Raw genomic sequence first — 22,208 nt, 5'->3', positions numbered from 1 at the left:
TTCACATCACTGTCATCTGAAAACTATTCACATGATCCAGGCCGAAGACTACCGGGCCGACACGACTCTATTCAGGATAGTCCGGAGTAAATCCAGACAGGATCTCACGACAGAGAAAAACTAGAGACTTTCTCCGTACCTTACACTAGGCCTCTTTTGCGACCTCCGTGATCCTAACCCACATGTTATAATGTTGGAACGCCGTGGTGATACTCTCGTGCCAGGCTTTCCCGGGATACACGATTTGTATATCGAATGCCTTGAGGAGCTGGAGATCCGCGAGTCAGTAATTCTTCACATCAAGCATTATCCTCTCACAGCCTAGTTCACCTACCTCGAAGAAGATCTTGTTCAGCTCGATGAGAGCCAAAGTCTTGCCGGCGCACATCCACCGCCCGTAGCCAAATGCAAGCTCTACGGTGCGAATCATCTCCGACTTCGTCTTCGAGTCGCACTCGAGGAATCGCTCCGGGCGGAAGACGTGGGAGTCTTCGCCAAAAACGTCTCTGCGCCGCATCATCGCGTAGGCGTTGATTCCCACCGCAGTACCACTGGGAAGGGGCACACCGCACACGTCGGTGGTGTCACTGCCGTCGGCCGCAGGTGGGAGTACCTTGTAGATACCTAAGGCAACAGGAGGACGCATGCGCAAGCCCTCCCAGACAACAGCCTTTCATTATTCAGCCTCAATCTCATGAAAATGCCGTGTGTCGGTAGTGGGTGAAGTTACACACCTGAAGATAGGGCAGTGATTTGGACTCGGCGTTGGTTATCGGAGTTGATACCGCCCCTGATGCTAGTGATGTGTGAATCTCACTCTTCAGGCGCTGGTAGACAATTGGAGTTGTGATAATGTAGAGCATCGTAGAGCGGATGGCCGTGGCGGTGGTGTCCGAACCGGCGATGATCTGGATGAGCGACTCCGCTATTGTCTCCGATTTGTTCATGCCATGTCGCATCCACGCTCCCACCATGTCAGAGTGGTTCTTTGAGTCCGTCTCAAAACGCTTCTCGATGATGTTCTGAGCAATGCTGTTACGGAGAAATAGCCGCCGAGCCTCGATTAGTGACTGGGAATATCGACGCGCTCAACAGTGACGACCACTTACCCTAGTATCCTTCCGAAACCGTACTTGTCCTGTCCCGAAGGAGCGAAGAAAGGCGCGGTGAGCGGAGAGATGAAGAATCGTCTCAACGCCGGGACATCCCCCACCAGTGCCATCAAGGGCGTCAACTTCTCCACGGACTCCGTGTATCGGTATTCCTCGTCCTTGCCATCAAGAAAGCCGAACCGCTCTCCGTATCCGACGTCGGTGATGAGATCCATAGTGAAATAGCGGATGAACTGTGCAAAGTCGACCTCGTGGACCTTGTCACCAGTGGACAGATAGCGATGGCGAATTGTGTCGACGAGATAGTTTGTGGTCCTGTCCACGGAATCCTCAAGATTGACTCCATCGCGGCCGGAATAGGCGAATGATGCCTTGGCTTTGAGCTTGTCGTGAGGTCCGATCTCCAACGACGAGAAGGTAGTGTCTTGTCTGTAGTCAAACTTGACGGACAAGTACCTGTTTCAAATTAGAAACAATAACTACACGGGCATCGGCAGATGGTGGCTACCAGGAATCCCGTGGAGCCTGGCTCCGGGCTCCGTTTATCTGCCGAAAGGCATCCGGGTCATCTATCACGACTTGATTTGGACCGACACGTACAACAGGCCCGTACTTGTCGCCCAAGTGCTCGTAAACACCAGCCTTGCCATAGAACATCTTATGCGCTGACCAGATCCAATGAAAGGCGGCCAGTCGAGGGCCAGGTACGTGACGAAGCCGCCACCAAGTCCTCAAACTGGTAGCTAGCCATAACGTGAGTATGGTGAGTATCAAGGCCCAACCGTATAGTATAGACTCCATGATGCTGGTTGTAGGAAGGACTGGCGGCCGAGCAAAATCTCCTCTCGAACGAACTCAATCCAACGTAACTGCTATCAAAAGACCGCGGCGGGGGGGACTTCTTGGTCAGCGAATGTCTACTCGTACACTCGCGGATGCTGCGTCGCTCCAGGTAGACCCGGGACCCTTCTTCTTGTCGTTGCCTTATCCATAGCGTGATCATGCATGGGGTCGACAATCATAAGCCTGCATCCACACCCTGCATCGTCGCCTCATCCGTAGCGTGATCATGCATAAGGTTGACAATCATAAGCTTACAGCCGCATCCTGCATCTCATAAGGTACGCTGATAACGCGACAGGGGCAGCTAAAGTCGCCTTGGTAAGAATCGGATGAAAACATGCCCTATCTACGCGCCCTTCTTCAGGGTCCCATGTCGATCCCCGGACGTCGGTCAAGATGCGGGTATATAATCCACCTAGGTAGCCGTCGGTACGGAGTACTGCTGGTAGGTATTATTAATTGGACTGCCCACGGCCGTTTCCCTTCCTGGATGCAGCATTGCAGCTAGCTGAATCTGCAATACCGCGCGATATCACCACACCCCTCAGAGCAATCCGTCTTCGGTCCGGATGCGCTACTAGCCACATGGCGCAACCTGCTCTTCACGTGCTTTCCCTTCTGGTGGTGTTGACACTGGTGGGGCTCCGAAGGCTCGTTCGCCGTCTTCTACAAGCTGTCAAGGGTCGGCACGGCATATCCACATTGCTTAAATCGGCCGACGGCGTCCGCGGGCCGCGCCATGCATGCTCCGGCGGCGGGTAGACGGGTTTCCTGTGGGGGGAGTGGGGGGGAGGGGGGGGGGGGGTGTGGATGTTCCACCGGTGTAGTTCCTCCGAACGTGATTATCAAGATGGAGTAGGAGGGAGTTCCTCGAAGTCAAGTAACGACGGTTGATGATAAAGGTGGCGTCTGCGTCAGGTCGGTAGTATCAAATATCTGATAGTGTTGTTCGAAATATCAACGCACTGATGAACCAAACGATTCTTGATCAATTTCGCCCTTAACCTGTTCACAAAAATTAAAAAAAAAATGGCAGAACAGATGATTGCGGACCTGCAGCGTCGCCTACAGAGGCTCGAAGACAAGGAAGCCATCACGAGTCTCCTCCACCGCTATTGCAAGCTTGCCGACACGCACCAGTGGGACGAGTACGCATCCTGCTATCTTGAGGATGGCACCGTCAAGTTCAACGATTGGCCCGACGTCGTGGGCCGCGACAAGATTGCTGCCCTCATAAGCAGCGCCGAAGACCGTTTCGGCGGCCAGCAGCACTCTCTGAGCAATATCGAGCTGAGCGTCGACGGCGACAAGGCGTCTGGTAGTTGCTACTTGTGGTTCGCTGCCGCCCTAGACACGGCGAAGCCGCACGAGTACCACGGGTTCGGCGGCCCCTATGAGCTCACGTTTGCACGCACGGGATCGGGCTGGAAGATTGCGACTCTCAAACTGAGGAAGATCTGGGCGCAGAACCCGGACACGGAAGGTGTGTTTGGGTAGTAGAGTGGCAGCGTGTGGTTTGCGGAGCAAGCTGAGCTATCTTGGACACCCTCTAGGACTACAAAATAGCGCGGACTACAAATAGCGCGCATGTACGGATAGTTCTGCATCCTGCATCATCTTACCTCGTGCACGGACAGGTGCTGACCAGGGTTGTGAGCCAGCTTGGATTTCAGCTGTGGCAGACCGTGGCCCGTCAGCCCCCCAGCTGTCAGTGAGCAAAGTATAAATGGAAGATGAGGACTGGAACTCGTTCTCCCTGAGCCTAGAGCTAGAGCACCTGTATTTGCATTGGTACAAGAAGCAATGATGAGAGATCTGATACACCGCTTGATCGTCGGAGCCGCGTTGTGGCTGCCCTTTGCAACAAGTGCAGCCGTACCTCGATACTTCCAAACGACACCCTGGACACGTCGTGATGTATCAGTCCGTGTCGTACAGGAGGAGTTGGCTGCCATCATATCGCCAGAATCAGTCATCTTTGGGCCCGAGGACCCACGATTCGTCAACGCCACCGAGCGACATAGCACGCATGTTGTTCCTCGTGTAGAGGTCGTTGTAGTGCCTGCCACTGAAGATGACGTGCCCCTCATTGTGAGTCTTACTTCTATGGAGCGATATTACGATGGTGTGCCTGAGGTAGTTGATGCTGACTGTTTTTGTAGGTCACGTACTGCAACGACAACAGTATCGAGTTCCTCGCTATCAACCGCGCCCACTCCCGGTCATACAGCCCTGGCGCTTTTCAAGGCCTCATGATAGATCTTGGGGGACTGCTAGATATTGACATTCAGCCCAGTCGCAAGTCAGCATGGTTCGGAGGTGGGACGTACGATGGCCAAGTCGTGGACTACCTCTGGGAAAGAGGGTTTGTTGCTAGTAAGTGACCCTTCTCCTAATCTTTGGGTCGACGAATTATTGCTAAACCTTGCAAGCAACTGGGAGCTGCGATTGTGTGGGGATGATGGGACCCGGTCTCGGCGGAGGCCACGGTCGTCATGAGGGCTTGTACGGCCTCATTAGCGACAACCTGATCAACCTGAACGTTGTGCTGGCAGATGGCACTGCTGTGCGGGTCAACGAAACGAGCCATCCAGATCTACTTTGGGCTATGAAAGGGGCAGGCCACAACTTTGGCATTGTCACCAGCTTTGAGCTCAAGATCTGGCCCCGCGAGGTTGACCTCTGGCACTACCACAACTACATCTGGACCGAGGACAAGCTGGAAGCACTGTTCACCGAGGCCAACAAGCTTCACAAGGATGGGAACACACCAGTCAACTTGGCATTGAGCTACAATTCGATTTCCCTGAACAAGGACATTGATGAAAACAAGGCGAGTCGACCATCTCCAAGAGACCGAACATTCTCTCTCTAACCCGCACCCAGGCTAGCATCTTCTGGTCCTTTGCTTACCGTGGCCCCGCCGACGAGGCTGAGGCTATTTTAGCACCTTTCAACGCCATTGAACCTGCCTGGGAGGAGTCTGGGGATGTCTCCTATCCGGAGATCTCCGTTGCACAAATCACTGATCTTGACAGCGGAACGTGCGCAGGGAACAAGACTTGGATCTCGACCACAGCCGGCCTGCTGAGCTTCAACATTACCGCAACACGTAACATCTACGAGCTTCACAACCAGTATCTGAGAAGATACCCGGAGCTGCAAAGTGCGTACGTTGGCCATGACAGCTACTCGAACATTGGGATTCGCGAGTTCCCCTCCAAGGGCTCTGCATTTCCGTTCAGGCATTACATTCACCTCACGTACGTCTATCCAGCAGCGCGCATGGGAAAAAACACAAATTGACATGAAGGATAGGTCTTTCGGAGTCGTCGTTCCCCCAGGGTCCAACCTGACGTCTGTGGCGGAAAAGTGGTCCCAAGATATCCGTGATTTGTGGAATGAAGGCCAGCCAGGGGTTCAAGAATCGAACTATGTCAACTATGCAACCGGTCTAGAGTCACTTCCGTCGATCTATGGGCATGAAGAGTGGCGTCTCAGGAAGCTAGTCGGGCTTAAAGCCAGGTATGATCCCGAGAACAAATTTCGGTATTACAATCCCATTATCCGGGAACGGGGTTCGTCTGGTCAATAGACTATGGAGATACTGTGTCGATAATACAGTCTGTTCAGGTTACATTGCATCAAGCAGGGCAGGACAACTTAATACCAGCGCTACTGTCTTGGGAGCGTAAAAGCCAAAAGTGGTAGGGTATGGCAGAGCTCCAAACGTGAGCTCTTCGAATGCGGATTGCATGCCATGTGACATCTACACGACTGAGGAGCTACAACAATTTCCCAGCTTTCGCAATACTTCAGAGGAAACCAGCTTTAACAACTGTGACGGATCTCAAAACTCGTCCCCATTCTCCAACTGTGCCGCCACTTTGATGTAATAAAAAAAAAATATTCAATTTCTTCGAAAAGCTAAGTATTCGTTCCCTTCTACCCTTGCAAAAGATCGTGTTGTGGCTTCTCCGCGCACCTGACAATGTTCATGGCTGCCTTGTGATGACTATACTTGTTGTAACGAGAGGATTTCAAGCAGGCCTAGACGGGGATTTGCTGCTGCACTGAGAGGAAAGACGGCTCCTCCAACACGTCAAGCTCCCTTGACTCCCGAACATGATCAGCCTGCGGCCCAAAGTACCTACCAGTGCGGAAGCTGCGTCGAGGATTAGCGGGAACGGGCCATTGGAAAAGTACATGACGTCGCCTACCTCCAGCTGAGATTGGCTTGGATAATGTTCTGCACGCCCTGGATATATTGCAGGACCTGGTTGTCGACGTGCTGGCCCCACTGGGGAAGAGAGTGTATCGATCGCTCCCATTCATCGAAGCGTGCGTCGACCATGGAGGCAATTTGGTCGAATGCCTCCTGGGCTGACGCCCCGCTTATCCGAGCAACGGCGACCATGTTGAAGGGAAGATTCTCGCTCTGTTCCAGGAACCATCAGCTCCGTGCCATATGAGGCGGTAGGGGGGATTTGAGCGCAGGGCCAAAACTTACCTCCTCCTTCCGGTAAGAAAGAATGTCGTTCATGCTTGATTGACATCCTGCGTTAGCTGTTTCCTCACGTAATCGTTTCCCAGCAGCTTCACTCACAGAACGACGAACTCGACGGCGAGATTTTGCAATGTCCGTATGGTAGGGTGCTGGAACACCTCATCTGGTAGTTGCAGACCGTAGGCGAACTCGACAAAGGGGAACATGGGGAGCGCTCCAATCGAGTGTCGCCGTGTGTCGAGCATTTCCGATATCTCGGGCACATGGCCCGCGGAATAGTCGTTCACGTGCTGCTGAGCGCCTTGGCAGTAAAGGATCATAGCCTCAACATATCGCTGCACGACGCCTTTCAGCCAGCCCAAGTCAGCCTGTGCATCTTGTCGTAGGTTCTGTCAGGGGTGGCTCACTAGGGGGGGATGCCTGCACACAGATCATATTAGACCACGATTGTTGTTCTGGGGTATCGAGAGGGCTGCACTTACTGCGGCAAATCGTTTGAAGATACTGTCATGTGCAGCCACGACTGGTTCTTCCGAAGTTCGCTCGATTCCGGGTACCATCACGGACAGCAGATTGTTGATGATACGGCGCGAGGTGACAGGGTCGTCAGTCAGCTCACCCTCGTCAAACACTGGTGGCGGCCGGTGTTAGCCCCAAGCCGGCTCAGGAAGGTGTAGTGTAGTGTGCTTACTGTCATCGAAGAGGAAAACCTTGATGCGAGAACGGCAAGCGTCAGTTTAGGAATATCGCCACGGGACTGGTAGGCTCACCCAGTTTCCCCAGTCAGCAGCGATCCTGAGTTTCTCGCGTGGCACGTTGGGGACGAGGACGGCAACCATGTATGTGAAGTCACAATAGTTGACTCTTTGGCTCTGCTTCGGGGACAGTCCCATGTAACTAACCCTTGCGTTAGATCCCTCGCCAATAAGCATGGACGTGAACGAGCAGAGAGTCCTCTACCTTTGGATCCATTTCTCCGACTCGTCCTTGACTGATTCATAGTTGGAGTCCAGTTCAGGTCTTGCCACAAGAAAACTTTTGTACAAGTCAGGCAAGGAGACCGTGACACGCTGTTTCAGGTCAATAGTGCTGGGAGACATGATGGCGGTGTTCAATGAGAACTGTGTAAAATATGATGATGCTAAGATTGTGAAGATGGCGAATATCGGCCTCATCCGTTTAATCACTCAGGAGCTCTTTATATGAAAGAGGGGTCTCACGAAACACTGGCTATTCATGTCGGTGGTCCGTAACATTGCATTACCTGCCATCAACCTTCGTGACAATGACCAAGCCATGTACAGGATAAGCGTGGGGGCATGTTGGTGTGGAAGTATGCAGTCAATTCAGCCTCGGCGACGCCAAACTATCCGTCAGTGTCCCCCTTACGGTGCCCTCCGCGTTTGTCAGCTTGTCTCTATACGGGTCAACTTTGAGTCTGATCTCCTGGTGTCAGGCGCTATGATGCGGCCCGAGATTGGATGCAGGGTTGCGAAGCCTGTTCCTCATCCTCGCCGGGCTGGCGCCTGGATCGGCCTTCAGAAGCCGAAAGGTGTGTTATCTTACCTTGTATGTGATGCTACGTCGTTGCAGCCATCGACTCTGGCTTGTGAGGCTGGAACCTATATCATCGGTTCGTGTGAGGCACAGAAACAGGGGTCCTGTCACATGTACGTATGTGGTGTAAGTTTAAAAAGGAGGGGGGTGTGCGAATTGTCCTTGGTCAATACTTCGGACTAGATACAAGCAACTTCGGAAACAGTATCCCCTTCGTGACAGGCTTGCAGAAGGTCGTATAGCGTATCTCTCTGCCTTACAGTGTTGAAGCTAATTTTGCACGCAATCTGGTCAATTTTCCTCCTGTAGGACCTGGATACTATATTTTGAATCTCACGAAGCTCAGTCGGTCGATATATACTTGACTCTGTATATTATGTGTTCCGCTCTTATCGTAACCTTAAGTATATGTGCCTGGTGATACTTCATGGTCCGGCGCGCTAGGCGCAGCTTTTACATAATATCCAAAACTGTGACCCTTATCCCAGATGTATCCTTGGGGATCACGATGGTGTGGTCTTTGGCGGGCAAAACACAGTCAATGGTCGTTTCTTTGAGTAGTTCCATCTTAACACGTCGGACGAGGTTGGCGGTCAGCATAAACATTTCTGCCCTTGCCATGCTGGAAGTCAATGTTGGTCAACGTTTCACATCGTGTGGAAGGGGGAGGCGATATCTTTGACGTACTTGATTCCTAGGCAGGCTCTGTTACCCTTCAGGAACAGCGCAAGATGACTTTCGAGATGCTCCCCTCGCTCTGCGGCACGGATCCAGCGGTCAGGATCAAACCTCCACGGGTCAGGGAACAGCTCAGCATCGGTATGAACAAAGTAGGTTGCCGTGCTGCAGGGTGTCTGTGAGAGTGTGTTAGAAAAGTGTTCTTCTCTTCGGGTGAGCGAATGGATACGCACGCCTGCAGGAATTGCCCAATCCTTGTATTGCAGGACTCTGTCGGGTGCAATACGAGGATGGCGGGTCAAGGTACCCATTGAGAGCCGGAGGCCCTCGTTTACGACGCCTTTCTGGTCGCGAAACTGTTGTCAGCCTTGTTCGGCAATTATAAGGCACGCCGGGGGTCCTCACCAGCAGGGGCAGATTCTCCAGCGCCGACAGGTCCGGGCACTCATGTGGGTTCGGCCAAATGGCCGTGAGCTCCTCCAGTAGGTTGGCATGTATGTCGGGGTTGTGGAGCAGGTAGAACATGGTGACGCTCAGGCTGTACGCCGTCGTCTCGGTCCCGGCCGCCAGAACGACGAATCCCTCATCCTCGAGACGACCAAGATTGCGCTCTTCCGCAGGTAACCTCGGATCAGCGAGCGCCGCAAACATGTTCTCGTGGGGTGCCTTGGGCTCCGCAGCATGGAGCACACTCATGGCCAGCTCGCTGATGGTACGATGCGTCCTGAGGACAGTCGCTGCTTTCGCGGAGAACCGTTCGACGAGCTCCGGGGGCAGCCTTTTAGCATTGGTGAACCGGATAGGCATGAACTTCAGCCAATGGCTCAGAGCAAGCACGGCCTGGGTTGCATCTGTCAGGATGTTCTCCCTTTCGCCGTCAAGGCAGCCCATGGACACGCCGTAGGCGTAATGAGAGATTGTGTCGGCTGTGAAGGCAGCCGAGAGCACGTTTAGGTTCACAGCACCTCCGTCTTTGCGAGCATCGCCTAGCTTCTTGATGTAGCGCTCGACCTTGTCTTGAATGATGGGCTGGATGTTGTTAATGGACCTCTTGGAGAAGAACTTTGTCAAGGGACTGCGGCGAGCTGTGTGCAGGTCATGCTCGATAGCAGAAAACATGGATTGTGTGACACCCGTGGATCGCGTGAAGCGATAGTCTCCGTCGACCCTTTTGTTGTTCCCGGCGTAGATTTCGTTGTAGAAGGACGGATCACTTATATGGATCTCGCGAGGCGTGATGCGGATGATGGGGCCTAGACCTGTATCAGCAATGGATGCAACAAACAAGATTCCATGGCGAGCGGAATCGCGCATCGAATGGCATCTGCTTGTGCCTACCGTATTTCTGGTGCATACGCTCGATCTCCCAGATGAATTCTCCATCCCGAACGACAGACCAGTAGAACTCGTAGAGATGAGTGGCGGCGCCGAACTTTGGCCCGGGGAATCCGGCCAAAGGGTGAAGGTATAGGTTGTAGAAGACCTTTGCCAGCCGATAAAGGCCAAAGGCCCCGGCGAGAAGGACGTAGTAAGACATGGCCATGATTCCTGAGTCGTCAAGTTTCGACGACGCTCACGGAGCACGAGAAGACATGAGGAGTTGCTGCCAGAGGGCGAATCCAGGTGTACGGGTAGGCCTTGAGCTGCGAACGTGCTCATGTTCCCATGCGTAACACCTGGGGTCTCCGCCAGTGGGTGTGAGCGTATGATCAGCGCAATGTGGGGGTCACTATTCCGTAAAACTGACAGGATGGGGTGTGCTGGTGAGCGGCTACATCTACCTACCCATGTATGCACTATCCGTAAGGAGCGGCTACATCTACATAGTATGCACTGGTGAGCGGCTACATCTATGCACTAGCGATGCTACGCACCGTGACCGTGCGTATGCATAGAGGATCCTGCATGCATGATCACGCCAGCGCACGTCAAAGTTAATCTTTGGGCGTTGAAGATTGAGGCTGAGTCTGTGCATGGCGGCTCGCCGTGTCCGTCAGGGATCAAACGCCACGGCGGATAGATCCGGATGCATGAGCGGCATATATGATATAGGCTTAGTCGGGCCAACTTTCCCCTGGTCTTACTGTGGAGCATGGGTCGCATCAAGAAGGTAGGGGTTGCATCGAGAACTTGGCAGTTTCAGGGTCTGGCGGATATGGTCCAGTCGGCACATTTCAGGTCCGATGGGGGTCATCTGAGCAAGAGTCCCGCGTTGACTCGCTGGGGGTCTTTTACATACTCGTATTTAGGAAAAGTCAACGACGTAGGCTGGTCGGCCTTGATTGACAGAGAGACACTGTTCCGCGAGCCTCTCGGTGATCCTTACTACTGACCAAGATGGGGTTCGACAAGAGCCATTTCGCTCTGCGTGAGATCATCGCCTTGTGGCCTCTTGCAGCCTTGCTGGTCATCGCTTTTGTTGCGTCGAGGGCTGTCTACCGCGTTTACTTCCACCCTCTTTCCCACATCCCCGGCTCGAAGCTCGCTGCCATCAGCCATGCCTACGAGTTCTACCATGACGCCGTACGCGGTGGAATGTACCTGTGGCAGATCGAAAAAATGCACGCCAGATACGGTCGGTACCTCCCACGCTGGCCACGTCGGCCTTGGTGCTGAAACTCGACAGGTCCCGTGGTGAGGATCAACCCACGCGAGGTTCACATCAAAGATCCCTACTTTTATGATGAGGTCTATGCTCCCGCCTCTCGGAAGCGTGAGAAGGACCCCAACTTTGTCGGCATCTTCGGCTTCCCGACCTCCATGATTGCAACAGTCGGCCATGAGCACCACCGCCTGCGACGCAGCTTGCTCAACAACTTCTTCTCGAAGAAGTCGGTCATTGAGCTCTCCTCCATTATGCATGAGAAGGAGGACAAGCTTTCGCAGCGACTCGAGCAGGCGCACCGCGACGATGCCGTGGTCAGCCTCGATGATGCGTTCGCTGCGTTGACGGCCGACGTTATATCCCAGTATTCATGGGGGGTTAGCTCTGGATTTCTTGACGATGATAACTTCAAGAACGACATCCGCGAGGCGCTTAACGAGATCTCGGCTTTTGTGCACTTCAACCGCTTCTTCCCTGTCCTCGGAGCCATAATGCGCTCGCTGCCGCGCTGGGTGCTCGCTTCAATTCGACCAGCGGCGACGGCTGTGCTGGACATGCAAGATGTGGTGACACGCTCGAGCACCCAAGAGAGCGATTCTAGGGAGGCCAAGCAAAAGACCATCTTCCCAGCACTCTCGGACGAGAAGCTGCCTCCCTCCGAGCGGTCCACCCGTCGTCTCGAGGACGAGGGTCTGATCTTGGTCGTCGCTGGCACCGAGACCACTGCCAGAACGCTCACAGTTGCATCCTACCACATTTTCAGCAATGCTTCTCTGCTGAAAAGGCTTCGGGACGAGATCAGGACCGTTATGCCTGAGCCCACGTCGCGGGCTTCCTGGGAGGACTTGGAGAGGCTTTCCCTCCTGGTAAGTTTGCCGCAGCTCTTCATGCAACTTGACATTTCCGTCTGAGCACAAAGTATTAACCGGAATAGAGCGCCGTTGTCAGCGAGTCCATCAGGCTGTCTCATGGGCCCATATTCCGATCTACTCGCGTGGCCCCCACCGAGGCTTTGCAATACAAAGATACGGTCATCCCTCCTGGCGTACGTAAACTCGCCTCTTCCCTCTTTTTTTTTTCTTTCTTTCTGTTTCCGGGCCAGGTTTGATGCTTACCAAACGACGTGACCATAGACCCCAGTCAGCATGTCAACTTACCTAGTGCACATGGACCCAGAAATCTTTCCGGAGCCAGACGTCTTCAGACCCGAGCGCTGGATTGAAGCCTCGGAAAAAGGACAACACCTGACCAAGTTCCTCGTGGCTTTCGGCAAAGGGAGCAGGATATGTCTAGGAATGAAGTAAGTTTAACATTTCGGTGCCTTGACTACCAGCAGATGGATGCTTACCCTTCACCAAAGCCTGGCCTACGCAGAGCTGTTCATGACCCTGGCTTCGCTGATCCGCCGGTTTGACATTGAGCTTTACGAGCCCCGGGTTGAAAGGCTCCGCATCGATCGCGAAATGGGCATCGGTCAGCCGATGGAGGGCGATTTCTCAGTGCGGGCCAAGATTACAAAGATCCTCGATTAGTTTTAGAAACCCTCATAACCCGCCGTGGTGTCGGAGCTCTTTGCACACGCCGTGGGTTATCAAGGGTCAAAGTCCCGCAGCCAGCATCTCGCAGCCACGTTTATATACTAGTTACTTGGCAGCCCACCGGTCATGTCGTTCATTGAAAAAAAAAAACTTGTGCGATCAGAACTTAAACGCTTCGTATTCCTGTCAACTACAGACGTGGAGAGCTAGACTCGCTTAGTTGCTGGACCATGTTCGCGACTGATTCCTCCAGCGTTGTCCATCCCTCGCGCCCAAGGTCTCTCAATAGCTGCTCTGCCTTGGGGCGAGCCACAATCTCATTGGGATCCTCGCCGCCCGAAAAGTCCTCGGGGAAGGTCTTGCCCGGCTCGAGATTACGGAGGATACGCAAGATCTCATCCCAGTTGTAGCGCGCAGCAAACCCGAATATGCGCTGACGCTGCACCTTCTTGAAAACTGCGGCGGCGACATGAAGTCTACCAACGTCCTGCACATCGACAAAGTATTCTTGAAATCTCCATGTCAGCTCTCGCGTCGCTGGGCCATGTTGCCGTCCGGCGTGAACCTACGTCGGGGGACTCCGCGGTGATAGTCAACCACCTGCCCTTGGTACAGCAAAGCCACCATGGCAGCGGTGCTCGTAAATCCTTGTCGAACGGGATCGAGCGATCTCCCCAGGGTCATATTGGGCAGCACTGCGCGTCATCGGGTCAGTCATCCCGTGCGGCCGAGCCATCCCGGTGCCCTGCGACTCACCTGTGTTGACCGTCAAGTCTGGTCGCTCATGTCGATGTTCCTGATGATAGCGGAAGATTGCCTGCTCAGCCAGCGTCTTGCTTGCCGAGTAGACCGCATGAGAGCGTTCGGGCGTGTAAGGCGGATCAGCCCATGCCGTTTTGACGGCAGCCTCGTTCCACGTGTCCTCGGTGACGACAGTGCCTGGCTCGCCCAAGACAGAAAGCACGGCGGCCGTAGAAGACGAGCAGAAGACGAAGCGCCTCACGGTCTGCTGTGCGAACGCAGCCTTTAGGGCGTTCAGGGCGAACGACACCGCGCCAGGTATGACATTGTTCGGATCATGGTCCAAGGTCATGATGGAAGCTGTGTGAACAATGGCAGAGGCATCTAAAGGTGGTCAGCCTCACTGCGCCCATTGATTTCGTGATTTCGTGAAGCGAAGGGGCAAACGCGGAGGGCCTCTTACTCTCGGCAGCCATGTCGAAGGCCCCCTGGTCGGCCATGTTTGGCACTGTCCGCAGCTCGAAGCGGCCATGGCCGTATCTCTCGCGGAAGACGTCGTCGAGCCACTTGTTCTTGTCGGCGTCCCGCACAGTCCCTCGTACTCGAAATCCATACTGCAAGAACTGGTCGGCGATGTGGCTGCCGATAAACCCATTGGCGCCTGTGACCAGCACCGTCGATCCCTTGGGGATTGCCCAGTCTTCTGTTCTGGGCATCATTTCTGCCTGCTTCTCGAGCGTAGCGATGAGAGTCCCGCAATCGAAGACACGGGCGCACCGAAGGTAGTCTGGTGTGCGAGCAGCGGTAATCACTTCGGAATCGTGGGCGCAACAAAACCCGGCAGACAGCGGTCAAGTACGAGGACGGCGTAATGACACGAGGATAAGGGCTCAGCATACAATAGGTAGGTTGCATCACGACTGTCTTGGCGAACCAAGGTACTTGCTACGGTCCACAGACCCCAGTAGTACATACTAGGTAGCACCAGCACTGGGCAATGGCGTTACATCACGACATGTACGGACATGCAAGCATGACATGGCTCGGCCGAGGTGCCTACTATAGTACTAGGCACGATGAAGGGGTGCCCTTAGAAGATAGGAATGGGGTCTATCAGCCGCGGGCCCGCATGCCACGCCCCCTCGCTGCAGCGCCCACAACAGCGTACATGAAGAGAAATGATGGGCTTGATCAACGTCGATAAAAACGGTCTCTGGCAGCTTCCGGTCGACCTCGGCCTGTTCTCTCAACATTTCATCCATGCCCAAGATGTTTTCGTTGGTCATCCCCTACCTGACAGGCGGGTACGCTGTCGCCGCCGTCCTCGCCGCCGTCCTCGCCGCCATCTGTACGCTGCGCCTACTTGTGCCTCGCTTTCTCTACCAGGCGCGGCTCTCCCAGCTCCCGCTTCTCAATGGCTCTCAGAGTGCTGCGCAGCAGCGTAAGACGTTCTTGGAGTCGGCACATTCTTTATATCTAGATGGATACTCCAAGGTTAGCTCATCCGTAAACCCGGATGCTGGTTGCCATCATAGATCTGAACGGATAGTAGCATACGACGGATGTTTATCGCATCCCAACATCTGATGGTACGTTTGTCCTTCTTACGCAAGATCCGCAAGGTAAGTGCTGGTTAGGCTCTGACGCGGAAGGTCTCTGTAGGCACGCAGAATATCGTGATTCCTCCACATCTCATGCCCGAGTTCAGGAAACTCCCCGATACAGTGGTGGGCTTCTATCCAGCTGCAGAAAAGGTACTTATCGTACTTATCCTTGAGATACCTTGATCATTACTGGACGTCAAGCTGACGCCGTACTGCTTCACAGATTCTAGAGGCCAAGTATACCAATGTATTGACCGACCTGGCAGCGGTTGCTCACACGGTGAGGTCGGACCTCACGCCTGCACTTGGTACGTCCCTTGTCACCGTCGAATATGAAGCAAGAATCGTACCCGTTTCTGGGAACACATTCGCAACTGACCCCTTTACAAGCCAGCATCAACCCCATCATCTACGAAGAAGTGAATCAGGTCATGAGAGAGGATTTACCCGAGTGCAGAGATTGGACATCCATCCCGGCGTATATGACCATCGTCAGCATGGTGGCCAAGATCACGGGTCGGGTTTTTGTCGGCGCAGATCTCTGCCGTAACCCAGACTATCTTGACAGCGCCGTGAACTACGCTGTCGATGTCCTGAGGGCCCAGAAGGAGATCAAGTTTATCCATCCCCTTCTACGCCCATTCATCGCCCCCCGCCTCCCCTCCGTGCAGCGGCTGCGAGTGAGGGAGAAGAAGGCCGCCGAGTTCTTCGAACCCATTGTGCAGGCCCGGTTGAACTCAGAGGCCAATGATCCGAACTACCAGCAGCCCGATGGGATGCTATCGTCTCTCATGAGTAGCGGCCGAGGTCGAGGTATTATCTCAGCCGCCGAGCTGGCCAAGACGCAGCTGGGCATCATCTTCGCGGCCGTCCATACGACCAGCGAGTCCATGACCCATATGTAAGTAGCTGCGCCGCTCCCAAGCGTAGTTAGTTCCTCGCTAAGCCGTCGACAGCATGTACGATCTTGCCGTGTCTCCCGAATGCATTGGTCCGCTCCGTGACGAGATTCGCTCCGTCATGGCCGAGCACAACGGCACCATTACGACCAGGGCTCTCCAGCAGATGATGAAGCTCGACAGTTTCATGCGCGAGTCTCTCCGTCTCCATCCACCGCTTACCACAACCTCCCATCGCGAGGTCATCCAGCCCTTCTCTTTCTCCAACGGGCAAAAGATCCCAGCAGGCGCTACCATCGAACTGCCTTCTCGTGCCGTCGGTCGGGACGCGGCCAACTATCCCGACTCTCAAGTCTTCGACGGGTTCCGGCACTACCGGGCCCGGCAGACCGGTACGGCCAGGGACCATGCGCGGAATCAGTTCGTTACATCCAACGAGCAGAACTTGGTGTTTGGCTACGGGAAACACGCTTGTCCGGGGAGGTTCTTCGCTGCCAATGAGATCAAGATGCTACTGGCAAGGATCATCCTGGAATTTGATTTCAAGAATGAGGATGGGAGCGCAGAGCGATACAAGGACATTGAGATTGGGCCGCTTATTGCCCCGGACACCAAGCGCAACCTGCTTTTAAGAAGAGTGTAGCAGTGACACCTGGTCCATCGAAGTCCCCCCCCCCCTCTTAGCAGGAGAAAAGGGCGTAACTATTGCCGAGTTGCGACGAATTGGATAAACACGCGCCTTCTCATTACTACAAACAATAGACCATGACTCAAGTTTACTGTACGACCAAAGAATGAACTGGGTGTAACGGAATCTGCAAATGCAGGGTAGGTAGCTGCGCTACTTGACAGCGCGTCGTTTCCAAGATGGAGTCTCATCATGGGCTTTGATCGGCCGCCACCTTACACACCGTCTCCACGGCCCCCGGATAATCTGCATTGGGGAGATTTCGTTGGATCCAGTCAAGATCCGAGTTGATGGCAAATGTGAGATACCTCCAATAGATGGCTCTAACCAGCAATTGTGTCCGGATGCCATCCGTGGCGAACCACTCAACAAGCTCCCTGCCCTCGCCAGCCCACGCAAGACCATCTGCGACGATGATGGCGTTGGCGTATTCCGCAGGTCTCCAGTAGAATGTATAGTCGATAATAGCTGGAGGCGTCTCTGCGTCATCCGTAAACAGGATGTTTCCCGTCAGGTCACCGTGGATCAACTGCCACTGTTGGCCGTCCGGAAGGGGCCTCCAAACTTGCTCCAGCCGGTCCAGCAAGGGTTTTACGTGAGCGAATACGGCCTCGTTTACCCCTTCAACCTCATGAAGTCGTGATTCACCCCAGGTTACTTTATCCGCCTTGGTCCATCGGTTTGGGCGCGTCCCAATCATCTCCGGCTTCTCACGTACTAGCTGGGCGAGATCCGCATGGAATGCACGGCTGGCCTTGATCCTGTCGATAAAGCGGCCTGTTGGTGAGGCGATGCCGGATACAAAAGACGAGGCCGTCCAGCCTTTGGATACAAATATGCCGGGCTGGGTCGAAAGCGGGATAGGTGTGGCAAGGCGATACTGCGTGAGAGGGCGCTGGAGGAGACAACCCAGCAGACTCGATATCCACTGGTCTTGTATCTCGTCGTCCGAAGGTCTGAGCACGGCATGTCCTACCAAGTAACAGAGACCTCTTCCACCGGCAATAGGCTCAGGATCCCCCTTTAAGCCGAATGACTCGATGATGTTTGGCGATGGTGGCGACATGATTGGAAGGGCTGGCCTGTTGATTGCTTCACAATCCCCATTAAGATGGCTAGATAGATGGGCTAGGAAATTCCCATGATTAGAAGATTGAAGTGCGAAGATATACAGGAGTGGCCTGTGTGGAAGCGGGGAAGTTGCCAGTTGAGTCAACTGACTACTACTACTAACATGAACCCAACCCTTCAACCCTTCATGTACCTACATCAGTAGCTGTTGCAGAGGAAGCTTGCGACAACAGACTCCCTCACGCTGCAGGTCGACACGGTCAGATGCAACCCACCACGGACGACAGTCTTCGGTCATAAAAAGGGAGACGCTATTCCGAGATGAGGCGTACCGCTATTTACACCAGGGCTCACGTAAGCCCACACAACCGAGGACCGAGAGCACTTTTGTGAGCAGAATTTTCTTACAACTATCTGTACGGGTCTAACCGATTCTTACTACGATTTTATACGCAGCACGCGAGCGTGGGCGATGAGGGCGCGGGTGGTAACTAGTGGCCATCATGGTGATGATGAGATTCAGTTGCAAGAGTCGCGCGTATAAGATTCGAAGAAAGGAAAAGCGAAGAAGCTGCACAGATACTATGCAATGCAAGCTAACTATGCACAGAGAGAGCAATGCAATTTCCGAGCTGACGCGCGCCTCTGACTGGCTCCCGCATTCAAGTACTTCTTACGTACTATTCACAAGGCCATTCATTCATCTTGGGACAAAGCTGATGCCGTGACCGAAACAGATGGAGAGGTGAATCCAGCCTGTCTTCTCTCATTCACATCACACCATGGTCGCCCAGCTGAAGCTCAGAAAACGGCCAGCCTGTCCTGGAGGCGCCGGTGCAACAATCCACACCCCTATTATACAATGCCCTCCTGCAACAGACCGTCCTCAGCGATCAAGAGCTGGCCGGGGACGACGTACCCCCTCCTACTTACGGCGATTATTATGGCGAGATCCATGATGAGAAGAACGACACGGGCATCAGTGCTCACCTCACCGACGATGGCCGTGCCGCTATCCGCATCACTAACTTTAATCGCCGACTGTCCCAGATCCTTACCCCTTCTCTGCATCAACATCAACACGTCCAGGATTTCCAGGGCGGTTATATTCCTCTCTCCCCAGGAGGCGAGGCTGCAGTTCCTTCACCTCCGCCCTTGAATATTGTCATCCAGGTCGCGGGCTCTCGCGGAGATGTACAGCCCTTTGTTGTCTTAGGAAAGGTCTTGAAAGATACCTACGGCCACCGCGTACGTCTGGCGACTCATCCCATCTTCGAGGACTTTGTTCACCAGCATGGACTAGAATTCTTCAGCATTGACGGCGACCCTCCCCGGCTAATGGCATTCATGGTCAAGAATCCCGGCTTTCGTAGTGTCATGAGTGGAGATGTCGGCCAGCAGAGGGGCAGTCGGCGGCATGGCGGTGGGACTGGCTGGTGTTTCTTCGGAGACGTGGAGAGCTCTACAGATTCCTTCTGGGCAGCACTCCTAAGCATCGACACCGACGGCCACGAGTAAGAGTGAGGAGGTCTCGCATGTGGCGGAAAGATTGAATCCGTCGATTCCATCTAGACAAAGTGAGATGACACTATACGCCCTCAAGAGAGGGTTAGCGATTTGAAGTCGGGCGTCAAGGCAGTAGGGAGAGAGTTTGGCTATGGCTGGTACGATGGCATCACTGGCCTGGTCACTCAGCCCTGGAAAGCGGCCCAGAAAGAAGGTGCCAGCGGCTTTGTCAAGGGGGTTGGCAAAGGGGCCGGGGGGTTCATAGCGAAGAAAGGCGCAGCCTTTTTTTGGCATCCTCGGTCATACGCTGCAGAGGGTCAGCAAAGAGGCGCAGAAGTTGTTTGGCAGCGATGTGTAGAGCTATATCATCGCGCCCAGGGAAGCTCAAGGGTACGAGGAGTGGCTATAGAGCTCCGAAGAAGAAAAGCAAGACGGCATCGCTCGGTGGAAGCTGATCCAGAAGGCCCTGGGCAACAAGGGCAACTCTGATGGGAACTGGTAGCTACCAGTACCTAGGTATATACATGTGCTACCTGTAGGCTCTTTTTTTGTTACTCGTCGTAGCCGCGCTCAAACTACCCCCTAAAACCGACTTGCTCCATGCTGAATATGCAAAGCTTGACGGACCCTGGACCTCGAACTTTGTATCCTGGTCTCGAGGAACAAGAAATCCAAGTGGCTGCACCCCTGATTCTCCAGCAGCTTCTGGATTTGGCTGAAGCGGAGGCGCTCTGACGATATGCATGCCAGGAAGCCGAATGAATTCCTCCATGATTCGGCCATGTTCCTCCGTTTCCACTCCAATGGAGTAGACCGAAGGCTCGCCTTCATCACCGTCACCAATCACCCGAACGCTTGTAGCCGGAAGGCCTTTGATTATGAGTACAGCGCCCTCCTGACACACCTGGTAAGCCCGGTTGCTGTTGCGTCTTTCCATCGATTGGGCATGTCTCCCTGCTCGGTGCTCATTTTGGTGCTCGATCTGGATGTAGAGTTTGGCCTTATTTTGCCGCCCGGGTGTGACTGAATCTGTTTGAGATGAAATCTTGACCTTGTTGGCGGTCCTCCCCATCTTGTGCTGTTCATCAAGGTATGTGTTGTGAGTAACGGCATTCATGCGCGCTTGGTCATCCACACGCACATACCTTAGCAGGTGATATACTCCATACTCCTGGTAGGATTAAAGTGTGAGAGATAAGCTTCTGCAATGCGAGCCGTCAGTCATATCTGACTGCCGGCTGCACGGGTTATTATACTGGGCTGAGACATCGTAGGCATCAATACTTGCACCATCAATGGGCATTTGCAACCCCGCTTTCGTATGTGATAGCAGTTGTCGGACTAATCTCGGTTCGTCCAGTTAGACAGCGTGTTGAGGAAGCTCTGGCGGTGGTCGGGCTGAAATGCAAGTATTCATGCAGCTGTCAGCCTCTCTCATGGATCAGTTCTAAGTACTATGGGCGCAACGAACGTGTCTCTCTCAGATTCGACTGAGCACATGTATATGCCCATGTGATTTGACGTTCGAGCTGTTCCTCTGGTATTCTCTTGACCTGTTCAACCCTCTCAGTCTGCCCAGCAACTCACCGTGTTCCAGTTTGCAATCAAGGATATCCCACCTGGAGCTCCGCCATGAGGGACGGGGAGGACAGCGCGCGAGATGCCGAGAATGAGGACAAGAATAATTCGAGAGAAGACGGGGGAGCTCAGCCATCGACAGATGATAGCGTGGACCTGGACTCGATATTCGGGGAGTTGATCACCGCAATGCACGGCAACAGCTTTGTGGGTTTGGTGACAAACCGAACATGGTTGGCGGAGCGGGCCAACCGACTCTGCGGCTGGCCTAGGCCAAGGACACTCCAGAGCAAGGACTTTGGCTACCGCATCAGCTTCTCCGTCATGCAGCGAGTTCTGCTGAGGCAGTTGCAGTGGAAACTGATCAATATCACGACGTCGCTGGAATCCAAGGACGAGCTCACTGGCGAACATCCCGAGTTGGCCAAACTCCTCCCAGAATATAGTGTGCCAACCCTCACGTTTGTGGATGCATGGGGACTAACTCAACGGGTGCAGTCCAGGCTGTCAGGGATTACGAGTACATGAAGAAGTTCTCAGGCCAGACTTATGATCCTTTCATCGTGTCAAGCGAGCGGTACCACGAACGGGAGCTTCTTGGGGAAGCATTGGACATCAACGGGTTGGATCTCTTTACCACTGTGAGGAAAAAGGAAGAGGCCATTCCCACAGGCCCATGGGAGAAATACAGCCCAAAGGGACAAGTGCCCATCGGAGGCACGAGACCTGACGCCGAGGAGGAGGCGCTGTACAAGGCATTCTGGCGCAGAATGGCTGGGGCCGTCCTGGGGGGCGCTTTTCTGGTTGGCCCCATGTGGCTATTCATTCTCCATCGGAACCTGGTGTTCCTTCTCGGGGGGACGACTGTGTGTGTGTTTCTATTCGGGGCCCTGACTACCTTTCTAGTTAACAGTCCGGGGGATGTCTTTACGGCGACGTTGGCGTATGCCGCCGTGCTCATGGTCTTTGTGGGAGTCACGATCGAGGAGTCTGCAGAGGGCTGAATCTTTTGGCCCTTTCACAGTCGCCTTTGCTAGGAATATCCTGCCAGGAAGACAAGTCTTCAGCGGGTGCGTACTCGTATCATGTGTGGATTGAATGATTAATGCAGTAGTAATATGACACACGACACTGATGGTGTAGTATATACGGGTTGTATACCAGTTGCACCATAAAGAATGGAACGGAAGCTCACTCCTTCTAAAGATGCAATTGTACGGGTATATTCTCTGCGTGATAGATGATACAGAGTTGGCAAGGTAGGTATTGAGCCTTCGTATT

At 53.9% G+C, this 22,208-nt stretch overlaps 10 protein-coding genes across 10 annotated transcripts; 5 read left to right on the top strand and 5 right to left on the bottom strand.

Annotated features, from left to right (window-relative positions):
* Window positions 1-145: 145 nt before the first annotated feature.
* On the bottom strand, window positions 146-1,603 carry ACO1O0_006496 (cytochrome P450; the record flags this gene model as incomplete). The annotated part of the gene is made up of 5 exons (XM_083195887.1): window positions 146-268; window positions 335-670; window positions 735-1,032; window positions 1,110-1,568; window positions 1,596-1,603. 5 exons carry the CDS (start codon window positions 1,601-1,603, stop codon window positions 146-148), a joined length of 1,224 nt encoding a protein of 407 aa, XP_083048903.1.
* A 1,381-nt stretch (window positions 1,604-2,984) lies between these two features.
* ACO1O0_006495 (uncharacterized protein) lies at window positions 2,985-5,261 on the top strand (the record flags this gene model as incomplete). The annotated part of the gene is made up of 5 exons (XM_083195886.1): window positions 2,985-3,438; window positions 3,880-4,046; window positions 4,118-4,331; window positions 4,388-4,728; window positions 4,842-5,261. 5 exons carry the CDS (start codon window positions 2,985-2,987, stop codon window positions 5,259-5,261), a joined length of 1,596 nt encoding a protein of 531 aa, XP_083048902.1.
* A 910-nt stretch (window positions 5,262-6,171) lies between these two features.
* Window positions 6,172-7,562, bottom strand: ACO1O0_006494 (terpene synthase family protein; the record flags this gene model as incomplete). Its single annotated transcript, XM_083195885.1, has 7 exons — window positions 6,172-6,393; window positions 6,466-6,499; window positions 6,562-6,830; window positions 6,945-7,093; window positions 7,154-7,172; window positions 7,233-7,359; window positions 7,423-7,562. The coding sequence occupies 7 exons, from the start codon at window positions 7,560-7,562 to the stop codon at window positions 6,172-6,174; spliced, it is 960 nt and encodes a 319-aa protein (XP_083048901.1).
* Window positions 7,563-8,666: 1,104 nt separating this feature from the next.
* Window positions 8,667-10,240, bottom strand: ACO1O0_006493 (cytochrome P450; the record flags this gene model as incomplete). The annotated part of the gene is made up of 3 exons (XM_083195884.1): window positions 8,667-8,873; window positions 9,103-9,950; window positions 10,036-10,240. The coding sequence occupies 3 exons, from the start codon at window positions 10,238-10,240 to the stop codon at window positions 8,667-8,669; spliced, it is 1,260 nt and encodes a 419-aa protein (XP_083048900.1).
* A 794-nt stretch (window positions 10,241-11,034) lies between these two features.
* On the top strand, window positions 11,035-12,834 carry ACO1O0_006492 (cytochrome P450; the record flags this gene model as incomplete). Its single annotated transcript, XM_083195883.1, has 5 exons — window positions 11,035-11,272; window positions 11,324-12,168; window positions 12,237-12,347; window positions 12,436-12,602; window positions 12,663-12,834. 5 exons carry the CDS (start codon window positions 11,035-11,037, stop codon window positions 12,832-12,834), a joined length of 1,533 nt encoding a protein of 510 aa, XP_083048899.1.
* A 196-nt stretch (window positions 12,835-13,030) lies between these two features.
* On the bottom strand, window positions 13,031-14,300 carry ACO1O0_006491 (uncharacterized protein; the record flags this gene model as incomplete). The annotated part of the gene is made up of 4 exons (XM_083195882.1): window positions 13,031-13,347; window positions 13,410-13,535; window positions 13,597-13,965; window positions 14,045-14,300. 4 exons carry the CDS (start codon window positions 14,298-14,300, stop codon window positions 13,031-13,033), a joined length of 1,068 nt encoding a protein of 355 aa, XP_083048898.1.
* Window positions 14,301-14,850: 550 nt separating this feature from the next.
* On the top strand, window positions 14,851-16,727 carry ACO1O0_006490 (cytochrome P450; the record flags this gene model as incomplete). The annotated part of the gene is made up of 4 exons (XM_083195881.1): window positions 14,851-15,075; window positions 15,409-15,493; window positions 15,576-16,086; window positions 16,142-16,727. The coding sequence occupies 4 exons, from the start codon at window positions 14,851-14,853 to the stop codon at window positions 16,725-16,727; spliced, it is 1,407 nt and encodes a 468-aa protein (XP_083048897.1).
* A 235-nt stretch (window positions 16,728-16,962) lies between these two features.
* Window positions 16,963-17,838, bottom strand: ACO1O0_006489 (uncharacterized protein; the record flags this gene model as incomplete). The annotated part of the gene is made up of 1 exon (XM_083195880.1): window positions 16,963-17,838. The coding sequence occupies one exon, from the start codon at window positions 17,836-17,838 to the stop codon at window positions 16,963-16,965; it is 876 nt and encodes a 291-aa protein (XP_083048896.1).
* A 742-nt stretch (window positions 17,839-18,580) lies between these two features.
* On the top strand, window positions 18,581-19,361 carry ACO1O0_006488 (uncharacterized protein; the record flags this gene model as incomplete). Its single annotated transcript, XM_083195879.1, has 2 exons — window positions 18,581-18,588; window positions 18,644-19,361. The coding sequence occupies 2 exons, from the start codon at window positions 18,581-18,583 to the stop codon at window positions 19,359-19,361; spliced, it is 726 nt and encodes a 241-aa protein (XP_083048895.1).
* Window positions 19,362-20,981: 1,620 nt separating this feature from the next.
* Window positions 20,982-21,931, top strand: ACO1O0_006487 (uncharacterized protein; the record flags this gene model as incomplete). Its single annotated transcript, XM_083195878.1, has 2 exons — window positions 20,982-21,372; window positions 21,426-21,931. 2 exons carry the CDS (start codon window positions 20,982-20,984, stop codon window positions 21,929-21,931), a joined length of 897 nt encoding a protein of 298 aa, XP_083048894.1.
* Window positions 21,932-22,208: the final 277 nt, after the last annotated feature.

Source organism: Amphichorda felina (assembly GCF_050947745.1).
Source record: "Amphichorda felina strain 45539 chromosome Unknown scaffold_6, whole genome shotgun sequence".
Lineage (NCBI taxonomy): Eukaryota > Fungi > Ascomycota > Sordariomycetes > Hypocreales > Bionectriaceae > Amphichorda > Amphichorda felina.
The sequence above is the reverse complement of the archived record's forward strand: the minus strand, read 5'-3'. Positions and strand labels throughout refer to the sequence as shown.